Source organism: Gnatocerus cornutus, chromosome 1 (genome assembly GCF_029298725.1).
Source record: "Gnatocerus cornutus isolate USDA-ARS CGAHR chromosome 1, icGnaCorn1.1, whole genome shotgun sequence".
NCBI classification, from domain to species: Eukaryota; Metazoa; Arthropoda; class Insecta; order Coleoptera; family Tenebrionidae; genus Gnatocerus; species Gnatocerus cornutus.
Window position 1 is genome coordinate 35,606,004 of NC_142233.1, and position 12,180 is coordinate 35,618,183.

Below are 12,180 nucleotides of genomic sequence, written 5' to 3' on the forward strand. Positions count from 1 at the left end.
TTTTATGGAGGCGGCAGTTTTAGCGCTAAAACTGTTAAATTTGGTGAACTTATTACTTTAGAGGTGTTAAGTAAGTGTACTAAATTACAGAATTTTTGAAAAAAAAAACAAAAATTTTAGAATGTTTTGTTTCAAAAACCGACTCAAAAATCAAGATTTTCTACCAAATTTTTTAGCGCTAAGGCACTGAAATTTGATGAACTTATTACTTTAAAAGTGTTGAGTTGTTGAGTGTTGAGTGCACTAAGTTGAAGAATTTTCGAACACGAAACAAAAATTTTAGAATTTTTTAGACTCAAAATTCAAAATTTTCCACGAAATTTTCTGGGCCCGACAATTTTTATGCTAAATTAATGAAATTTGGTCAGCTTATTACTTTAGGCGTGTTTATTAAGTATACTAAATCAAGGAATTTTAAAACACGAAACCACAATTGTAGAACTTTTTATTAGTGAGACGAACCAAAACTTGAAATAAAATTTTCTATTATATACTACAAATCTGACAGTTTTAAGGCTAAAGCAACAAAATTTGGTGAAATTATTTTATTACTTTAGACGTATTAGACTACAGAATTAATAGAAGATAAACAAATTTCATGATTCTGCAGAAATGGTGGATGCGCCGGGATAAAAAACATTTTCTATTTAGCCTTATGAATTAGACAATTTTGTGTATAAGGAGATGAAATTTGCAGAATTTACTTGTTCAGATCTCTGCATTACATCCACCAAATTACAAAATTACCTTCGAAAAACGAACTCAAAATTCAAATTTTGTAGAACCCACAGTTTTTGTGCTAAAGCAAGGAAATTTCGGGAAATTGTCACTTTATGGGTGTTTATTGAGTGTACTAAATTAGAAACTCTTAGAACAAGAAACAAAAATTTTACAATTTTTCATTCGAAAAACGGTCTCAAAATTCAAGATTTTCGATAAACTTTTGTAGAACCGACAGTTGTTGTGCTAAAGCAAGGAAATTTCGGGAAATTGTCATTTTAGGGTTGTTTATTGAGTGTACTAAATTAGAAAATTTTAGAACAAGAAACAAAAATTTAAGAATTTTACATTCGAAATACGGACTCAATATTATATGTATATAGATTTTCGATAAAATTTTGTAGAACCGACAGTTTTTGTGCTAAAACTAGGAAATTTGGGGAAATTGTTACTTTAAGGGTGTTTATTGAGTGTACTAAATTAAAAAAATTTAAAACAAGAAACAAAAATTTTTGAATTTTTCATTCGAAAAACGGTCTCAAAATTCAAGATTTTCGATAAACTTTTGTAGAACCGACAGTTGTTGTGCTAAAGCAAGGAAATTTCGGAAAATTGTTATTGAGTGTACTAAATTAGAGAATTTTAGAACAAGAAACAAAAATTTTAGAATTTAAATAGCCTAGAAAAAATTGTTTTGCGGCTTTCATTATTGCAGTTTCCGATTCGTTCACTCAAAATTTGTAGTTGTACACCGAACGTATGTGTTGAGTATGTCGTTGAGCTCCGACACACGTCCGTAAGGTGCCCGTTGCCTTGGTTGAGATTTTGGTGGATGCGCCGGTCAATAATGTGAAATTCGCCTCCAGTTTTGTTTTTTTATGAATTTACATGAGCCTTGAGCCTGAAGGTAACGCCATGGATTCTCCAAAATTTTTGACATTATCGCTGTTTAAAAATGCGAATAATTTGAGGTCAACGAGCGGCGTCCGGCAAAAAAATGCGCGCTCTGTTTTTCTCCCGCCCCTAATTTTTCGTCCGCCTTGAATTCTTTATCAACCCCGTAAAGCGAGTTTGAGCACTGTCTTAGTATTCCCCCGATTCTGCAGGTGGATAAAGTTGCGTGTCGGCGAAGAAGCATGAAAATTTCCAGCACGTGGAGGAACAATTTAATTAAATTTCTTGTAAGTGTAACCGCATCCGTGGAGAAACATTCCGAGAGTTTAAGAAGGTTTTAAAAAGCGTTCGTTTGTTTTTATGTTGGCGGAAGTGTTACATTATGGAGGCGTTTTCCATTATTGAGCGTTCGTTAGACAAGTAGATATCGGAATGTTTTCCCCGAGCTTTAACCCGGTTCTGTAGACTTCCGAAGGGATTAGAAGAATCTATCTGCTTTCTGCACTCCAGAGGATTTCTCAGTGGAGCGGTACTGCCAACAGGCGACATCTAAATCCGCAGACGTGTGCCGAATACATCCATCACTTAGGGTAAATGTGTCAAAGTCTCAAGTTTGGATGAGGCGCGCACTCAATAATGCAACTAGCCGCTGTTCTTTGTGTAATCATGAGCTTTGATTGGAAAGAACTGCGATTGATTCCTCGCGAACAAAAATAATAAGACGCTGCGCGGATGGTTAATTCCGTTGGGCTAACGAAGCAAGAGATAATCAAATTGAAGCCGGAAAATGTACACACACATGTACAAAGCTCATGTTAACTGAGTTATTTAGCATCTGTAATGAATAAGATGAGTTGAGCATGCAAATTACAACAAACAACCGACGACAAAAATAAAAACAGGAAGCATTCTCTCCTACCTTGTTTTTCGCCAAACGAATACCATTATAAATCAGAGGGGCCCTTTTAAAATTCCGCGCAGGAATTTTTTTTTATGGCGAATCAAAAAACACAAGTGATAAAAAACGTATAATCATTTATTAACAATTATTACTGTCCTATTACATTCATCCTTACAACTGGAATGTTGAATTTATACAAAAACAAATTTCACTGGAAATATATAAAAATAGGGCCGTCACGTCGCGGGGGAAATTAATTAATTTTGCCATGAAATTCTTTATGATTTATCTGCGGGCTATGTGTAGGATTATGACAGCATTATTTTTATAAATTTTAAAAATATCAAACGGTCCTCTTTCAAACGAAACACACTGAATTCGATGTAATCGCTAGAGCTACGAAATTTACCAAATGATCCATATATTTTATTTAGGTAGTAATTGGTATACTGTGGTTTGATTGTTATTATTATGGTATTTACAGTCATCTAATGTGAACAAAAATCAACTGCGAAATTTAAAAGTCTGCAATTTTCATCGACTTTCTTCTTTAAGGGAAAAGTCATGTCGTGACTAGCACTAGCGCACCGGACTTGACCAATGAAAACTGAATATTTGAGGGATTTGATAGTTTTTGGACGAGAAGCCGACGAACGTTCACTATGCATGGCCTGCTTGGAATGGGTTTTGAACGGATCTCAGGATATCTAAAAAAAGTTTAGGAACTTGTTTAAATAGAATTTAATAAAGTTTGAAATAACATTCGTCAACAAATTTTGATTAAAAAATGTTCTGGAGAAATGGAATGGTCTTATGATTCAGAATTTGAAGTCTGTTTTCCTCCATCATCTACCCCAAACTTGAATGTTGTGGCTTTGAAATTAGCAGAGTTACTAGCTTTTTTTTTGGTTAATTTTTGGTTCATCTTTAGATTAAAAAATTCGAAATTTGTGTTGTTTGACTTAAAATTTTGCAATTTTTGAGACAGTTAATAAACTTAAAGTTAGAAACCCCCCCAAAATTTGATGGCTGTGGCGTTAAAATTACCATAGCTACACCCTGAACATATTTTTTTAAGTTTTTATTAATTTTCAAAATAAAAAAATCCAAAATTTGTCTCTTTCGAACTAAAATTTTGCAATTTAGCGCAGATATTAATCAAGCCTAAATTAGTGAAAACTTCAAATTTGTTTGACGTAGCACTAAATTTACCAGAGTTACAAGCTTGAATAATTTTTTAGGTCATTTTTTGTTCATCTTCAGATTAAAAATTCCAAAATTGGGCTAGTTTGACTAGAAACTTCCTTAAATTTGATTCTGTGGCACTAAAAATACCACAATTACGAATTTCAGTGAAGAAAGCTGAAAATGTTTGCTTCGTTTTATAAATAAAAATTTCTAAAATTTGCGTTTTTTGCTCTACAATGGTGCAATTTGGTAAAGTTAATACACACCTCAAACATCACCAAAAAATATAGTAATTCCCACAAATTTTATTGCTCTAGCACTAAAATTACCAAAATTACGAATTTTAGTGAAGAAAATCGAAAATTTTTGCTTCGTCTTCATAAATAAAAAGTTCCAAAATTAGTCTTGTTGGACCTACAATTTTGCATTTTAAGACAGTTAATAAGTAACTCCAAACTAGTAAACTCCCCAAATTTAATTGCTGTGACGTTAAAATTACCAGAGTTAAGGCCTTTAACATACTTTTAAAAGTTTTCGATTTATTTTTAAAGTAAAAAAAAACAAAATTTGCCTCTTCTGAACTAAAATTTTGCAATTTAGCACAGTTAATAAGTAAGTCAAAATTAGTATCTTTCCTAAATTTGATTATTGTGGCGTTGAAATTATTAAAATTACGAATTTTAGCGAAGGAAATCAAAAATTTTTGCTTAGGCTTATAAATAAAAATTTCTAAAATTTGTTTTGCTTGACTTACATTTCTGCAATTTAAGACAGTTAATAAAGCAACTCTAAATTAGTAACTTTCTCAAATTTGATTGTTGTGGAGTTAAAATTACCAAAATTACGAATTTTAGTAAAGGAAATCGTAAATTTTTGCTACGTTTTAATAAATAAAAATTTCTAAAATTTGCGTTTTTTGCTCTACAAAATTACAACTTGGTATAACGAAATAAACGACTTAACAATAGTAGCTTTCTCAAATTTCATGGTGTAGTACATAAATTACAAAAATTACGAATTTCAGTGAAGAAAACCGAAAATTTTTGCTTCGTCTTCAAAATAAAAAATTAAAACTTGTCTTGTTGGACCTACATTTTTGCAATTTTAGACAGTTAATAAGCAACTCTAAATTAGTAACTTCACAAAATTTGATTGCTGTGGCGTTAAAATTACCAAAATTACGAATTTTCGTAAAAGAAATCGGATTTTTTTTGTCTGATAAATAAAAATTCTAAAATTACTTTCACCTCACTGAGACTGTTAAAATTTAAGACAGTTAATAAGCAGTTCCAAGTTAGTAACTTTCCCAAATTTGATGGCTGTAGCGTTAAAATTACCAGAGTTACTGCCCTTAACATATTTTTTCAGAAGTGTTTGATTTACCCCCAAAATAAAGAAATCCAAAATTTGTTTTCTTGGAATCGTAACCGTACCGTGTTTTACAAATATCTCTGAGTCCTGACCTGGATATGACAAATATTTTAATAACAGTTGTACGCAGAAGCTTATTAAAAATATCTGCGATCCTGATGGAGTAAAACTTTCCCTTTGTACTTTTTTTCGCAATTTGAAAGAATTCCAGGTCGCCAACATCAAAGATCCAAAACGTAACTAAGAATGCGAGTAATCTGTTTCAAATATAGTCCCCGTGTCGGCAAAAAGGGTTCTAAGTTAACTTAGTTTAACTCTAGTGGTAGTTTGAAAGCCAGGATAACAATAAACTTAAAGTGGACTAAACAATTTGGAGCAGTGAGAGGAATTGTTATACTTCATACTTGCCTGAAGTGACAGGATACGTTAGTTATACGGGCAAGTTGAAATTCGCCGTCATCCAACTTTGTTTATATTAATAAGACGGTGATGTAGACTAGTTTCGCAGTTATCACAGTCTTGAGTTTATGGCGCGTTATTACAAAACACGCCGGAAAGTGTAAACTGCGAGATGCATGCGGAATGGGAAGTGACACTGTGACGGAGTCAATACAGTTTTAATTTATCTTCAAGTGTATAATGGAGACAAACTCGAGTAAAGTCAATGAAAATCGCATTTTGCACGAAACATGTCACATTTTCATTAAACACAGATTTATCATCCACGGAAAAAAGTCCGACTCACGTTCCGTTCAAGGTAAATAGAAAAAGAAAAGTGGAATCTTGATCCTACGTCTACCTAAAATATAAATTTTCACGTTGTCGGTTATTCTATATATTTACATATAACGACCATAAATTTTCAGAACTTCATAATACAAAATTTGTTTCTCCCCTTATGCTACAAGTGTGAACATTCAATATGGATTTCACGTCATATACAGCATGTGTAAATAAACGCAAACAAGTCTGTAGTCTAAAAAGAATATTCACACTTGATTCTTGCAAGTACGTTCGGGAAACGGGCGTCTGCACTCCATTTCCTCAACACACCTTAAAGAAAATAATTCAAGTAAAGTAAACGCAATTTTGAGCAATTCAGGTGTACGACAGGATTACTGGCAAACTAAACGTACATTTATACAAGAAATCAATCAATTCAATCAAATTTAATTTTGCTAGAATTACACTACAGTTATTGCGCCGCAAATTACATAGTTAAAATTTCACGGTAATCACACTTATTTGGCATTATCATACACAACTAACGAACTTGGGCCAGTTCTTTGTCCATTATCACACTCGGTTCCAACTGAAGTTTATCACGTTTTTTATACAGACACACTATCACTTTTAAAATCATTTTACAAGTCTTTTGATATACAACTTATTGGGGCTGTCTCAACCAGGCGTGCAGGTGGACAAAGTACAACAAGATTACCATCAAAAATATGGTGGTGCTGGCCTGGCCGGTGCCGCTGCTGAAGAAGATGCCTGAAAAACGACATTTCTCTTAGTATTCACACTTTCTAAACAATTCGCTTCTTTCCGCGCCGGACGTGTTAATGCTTTTTATTGATTTTCTCGGACTTGTCTAGAGCGTCCGAGACTGTGGACAAATGTCCCTAGGAAGGCAGGGCCGGACTTCTTTACAATTTTGACTTTTAGAATGAATTTGGAACGTGTTTTGATCATTTAGGGAGATTTTAGCAGTAGGTTGGTAGCACCGCGAATTTTTTCTTGAAACGTTACTTAATTGGTTGATACTTTGTCATTTATGCAGCGATGCCAACTAGCAAAATATAACCAACTATTCTAAATGCCACGTTTGACTGCCTAGAATTTTATAAATGATTTTCTGCCGCAAACGAGTATCACAAATGCCAAAATAGTAATTTAGATCACAAGGCCGGAATGTTTTTTGGTTTTTTGTTTTTTTTGGTAATAAAATATAAAACACTTGAATATTTATTGTTTTTCGATTGCAACGTTTTTTTGCATCTTTTTATTTCATTTCAGAACGTCTAATTAATTAAATTGCAAATAAAAAAATCTGCACTTTGCTGCCACAATAATTAAGTATTTAGGGAATTTAGAATTTTTACGGTTCGAGTGGCAGCTCTCTCAAATTTTGGCGCTTGTTTCAATTGTTTCAAAATTGTGGAAAACGTTCCTTTTCTGTTGTTAAAAACGGAAATGTAAGTAAATTGTTTGTTTTGATGCCTCAAATAATTTTGTTTAAATTTTCAAAATTTATAGGACTGTTTTCGAGCTTTGAAAATTTCAATAACGCCGTGTAGCACATTATGACATGAAAGTGCAATACCAACCGTTACACAAAAAAATAACTTGTAGTTGCTTTTTTGGACACCTAGGCCGCCAAATGTCCCTATTCCGCCCTATTTACATTTCTTCAAAAACGTTAAAAAAGACGGCGGCATAAAATAGTTATTTGAATCACCAGGTTGAAAAATGCTATTTTGGAAGTCTAATTGAAATTTCGAAGACAAGGCGGAGCCAAAAGCCTTTTCGGACGTGTGGTCCACACTATTTTTTAGGGCAACAAAATTAAAAAAAAAAAAATTCTGATGGAGTGACTTTTACTCTGCCAGGTTGCTCGTCCAGCGACTATGTTGAAAATAAGACTTCAGCAGACTTCTGACGATTGATAACAGTGCGATATCAACCGTTAAACAATAAAACTAACTAGTTTTTTGGACGCCTAGGCCGTTAAACGCCTTTTGAGAGAACTCTCGCATCGCAGGACAAAAGATAACTCAACAGATGGAGTCACAAATTTGTCCAAGAAGAAAACCGGAAGTGGGAAAGAAAACTGAAGAAACTCAATAAAGAGAATAAACTGGAAACCGGAAGAAAGGTCCCAGTATGGTACAGGAAAGATAAAGCAACCAAAGAAGAAATCAAAGGCATCATCAAGGACCTCAACCCGAAGAAAGCTCCGGGGAAATTAAGATTCTTTCTATTTTTAAGTCTCCGGAAGTTACCGGAAACACGGAAGAATCCACAAATCAGGAAAGAAGAAAAAGGGTCTCAACCGCTATAGGTCCAGTAGCTGAAAGAGTCATCTAAAGAAGTAATTGAAGAATAAAAAATCATCCGGAAGAACAACCCGGATTCAGAAGAAGACAACAAACTATTCAAGGATTTAACGTCTCGAAACGGACAACTGGAGTCTTTTTTTGCCATCAAGACTCGTCCGGAATCTTATCGACTTCCGGATCCCAGAAAAAAAATAGAATCATTATCACGATTAGGCTAAAGAAGCACAAACCGGAAAAAAGCACCGAGTTCAACGACGAGAAGATCTTATAGACGACGGAAGTTAAGCATCGTAGACCAAAAACTTGACTTGCCGAAGCACATGAACTAGCTAAGCGAAAAGGATCAACCGGAGAAGAAAGAAGAAACTTTAAATTCTGCAGAACAGGATCCTGGGAAACTCCATCGACGTCCCTTGGATTATGAAGAACGAACAGTTCCACAACCACCTAAAGAACCCACTGATTGGTGATATCATCCAGAAAATCGCCAGGAAGCACTTCGAGAAGGCAGTGAAACAGAAAAACCCAACAAAAAAGCAAACAAAAAAAAGAACCCAAACCGGAAAATCAAGAACCACTGAAGAAGAAAGAAAAAAAATCACTGAAGAAAAGAACCCAGAGGCGAATTAAAGTTGGTTGAGACCCCAACACTAACTTTCGAAAAAATACGCCGAACCGGCTCTGCAGACACTGGACTAATCGCGCATGCAGGGTTGACAAGCACATAAAACACCACCGAAACGTCATCTTTCACCTAGCACTCGCAACATATTGGTCCTTCAGAATAATCCGTAATAGAAAAATTGACGCCGAACGTATTCGGAAATTGGAAATGAGATTGATTGCCGGAAAATGAAAGTGGCTTTTTATGTTGGGCCAGTTCCTGTATTCCCTAAATTCGCACAAATTAGGAGCAGCGATTTTTCTTTTATTCAGAGAAACTAAATGAACGCCTTGCGCTGTTCTTTTTCTCCCCAGACAAATTATAGGAGTGGTAGTTTTTGCTCCTACCAAATAAACTCGCAATTATTATTGAGCTGTTGAGGTTTGAATTGCGATTTGAAAACCAAATTAACAGAGGAAATTAGTCACAATAGGCAGTCAGAGACGAGTGGCTAAATTGAAACCGCGTTTTTATGACAACACCTCTGCGCTCCGCAACTGCCAATGAAGAGATTTTCCCCGGCTATTTGTCGGATGACAGTGACTTTTCTCGAGCAATCTGTGTTTGTCACTTCGCGGAAAATGCATTTCCGATAATCCTCAACATGGTGGCGGTATTTGTCTCTTTGGACTCGTAAAAGTGGATTAGCCGCAGGTAATGATTGATGGATTTTACCTTCGTTGCTCTGCGTTGTCGGTATCATGATGAGGGCGAGTTGGGGGGCGTCGTCGTGGAGTTCGGACTCTTGTGTTCTCCGGTACAACGCAAACATGGTGGCGAGGCAGCGGATTTTCATCTTGCCGTTCTTGAAGAGCTCTAAACTAGCATTGATGGAGATCATGGAGCGGACAGTTTCCAATCCGGGAAGAGCATCGTAGCGTTCCACCGAGTTATGTATGTCAATGCCGTACTTCGGGTGCACCTGCGGAGAGTAACGTGGAAATAATTGGAATCGCAGAGAAAAGTTAAAAAATTAGCCTGCATAATGTGTAGCAGTTTTCGTTTCTCCGCATGAATAATTTAGACGGCGTATTTAAAATTCAGAGATGTTGAAAAGTCAAATTATAAGCGTAAGATATGAACCTACTTAAAAAGTTCACAATTTCATTACATAGAGTAGTAACTCATCCACTGTCTGGAATATTTCAGGAAACTTTTTAATTATACATGTTTTAATTGAAGCTGAATCACGAATAAGCTCTTTGAGATATGTTTGCGAGATATTCGCTTGTGTAATCATTTTTTTAATTAGATGAGTTAGAAGGGAGACGATGAAAATTCGAGAGTGGTAATATCAAAAATGTATTTCAATATGCCGGCGAGCACGTATCTGGCTTCAAAGGTACGATCCAGACACTGTTGTACTCGGTAAATTCAATTTAGTATCGAAGCATAAGCTCTTAGATCTTCATATCAAGGAGGATTACTCGAATCAATTTCATTTTCACTTCCTGAACTCAAACTCTGAATGTCTAAGTTCCACAATCGCGAGATTATTTGCTTTTTCCCGGGAAACTATTTCCATCCGCAATACACAGTTCGGCGGAAGAGAATTTTATTCGAAAAAAATTGCTCATGAAAACGAAAACCAACAAAATATTTTAGGGCATCTTCTTTTTAAAAAAAAGTCAAATTTTAGATTATCGTAGGTTGAATTACTTTTCCTCAAAGAAAATTTATTGGATCAATTCGTGGTGTTGACAAATTATTAAAATTACAATTTTTTCCCAAACACCAAATTTTTACAAAAAATGCTGACGCGCGTTTCGATAGCAATGCTCTCATCATCAGAGCGATGATTAAACTAAAAACTAACAATTAATTAATAATTATATACTAAAAGCTTGTCGACGCGCACCCTTTGGCGCAGGTAGAAGCAAGTAGAGGGAGGAGGAGGGGATGGGGCCGTTGTCTGAGTTCATTATTACATTTTTGTTCCTAAATATTTCTAGACTTTCATAAATGTCTAGAAATTTACAACTATTTACATTTTTAATTAAACGAAGACAACTTTCATCAATGTGGTGGTCATTGTCAAAAACATGTTGGGCAACGCTTGATTTTTCAAACCTTCTAAATTTGAGATGAGCTTGATGCTCTTTGAACCTTTTTAAAATTGACTTTCTTGTTTGCCCAATATATTTCTGATCACAATCTTTACATTTAATTTCATAAATCCCCGACTTTTCTGTTGTTCCTACTCGGTCTTTAGAATTACCTAGAAGACTTTGGAGGCTTGGACCCGAAGTAAAAACTACTTTGAGATCCAAACCCTGGAAAATTCTTTCCAGTCCCTTTGTCACTGAAGGTGAGTATGGGATGGTGGCAAAAGAAGTCTTCTCAGGTGTTTTCTGAAAAGTAGAACATTCATTGCCAATTTCTTAAATCTAAATTTTTGAACAATTTTATCAACAATGTTGGAATCGAAACCGTTACACCTGGCAGCATCTTTAATTAATTTTAATTCCATTGTGAATCTGACTTTGTTTAATGGAAAATTCAAAAGCCTGTAAACAAGAAAATTTAGACTTGTCATCTTATGTTGAGGACAACGATGGGAGTCTGCAGTGATGTAGACTGATGAAGAGTACTGGTTTCCTTCATATAAACATCAAACTCTAATCTGTTCTAATTTTTAATTACAATTGTGTCTAAAAATGGAAGTTTTCCGTCTTTCTCTATTTCGCAAGTAAATTTTATGGTTGGATAACGGTTATTTATTTTGATTAAAAAGTCATCAATATTTGACAAAAATTCTATTTGGCAAAAATGTCGTCCACATACCTAACCCAGATTTTTGGAAAATATTCAAGCTCAGATTCAAGTTCCTTTTCAAAGCGGCTCATGAAAAGGTCAGCAATGAACGGAGACAATGAATTACCCATTGCCGTGCCTTCATGCTGGAAAAAGAAATTCCCGGAAAATTGAAAAATGTTTTGCTTCATGCAAAGGTCTGTGAGTTGAATATATTCCTTGACAATCTCCGGGTTGAAATTGTTTTCAACTAGGAGTTCTTCCAACCAGAGAAGTGTTTGTGGAACGGGGACACTTGGAAATAGAGAACTTACATCGAATGAAACTAATAATTCACCCTCTTGCAGCTGTTCGTTTTTGATTTTACTGATGAATTAAAAAGAATTTTTGACTGCAAGGCTAGGCTACTTTTTGGTTAAATTATTAAATTCATTTGTCAACCATTTTGAAATTTGTGAAGTCAATTGGTCGCACTGACTTCCCCGGTTTATGAATTTTTGGCAAACAATACAATTTTGGAACAACCGGGTTGGAAATGTTTAATCTAAACTTAAGCTGAGGGGTGATAAGGTTGTTACATTTTTTTCAAAGTGTTTACTTTAATTTAGACAAATTATGCAAATTTG

At 34.8% G+C, this 12,180-nt stretch overlaps 1 protein-coding gene across 2 annotated transcripts in view; it reads right to left on the bottom strand.

Moving 5' to 3' along the window:
- Positions 1-2,674: 2,674 nt before the first annotated feature.
- LOC148182143 (uncharacterized) overlaps positions 2,675-12,180 on the bottom strand; it is a 189,552-nt gene continuing 180,046 nt past the window's right edge. For both annotated transcript variants that reach the window (XM_088044424.1, XM_088044416.1), the window contains 2 exons: positions 9,476-9,722; positions 2,675-6,568 (listed from right to left, as the gene is read on the bottom strand). In XM_088044424.1, the coding sequence (XP_087900550.1) occupies positions 6,462-6,568; positions 9,476-9,722 (354 nt within the window). In that variant the 3' untranslated portion in view covers positions 2,675-6,461. The remainder of the gene's footprint in view (positions 6,569-9,475; positions 9,723-12,180) is intronic.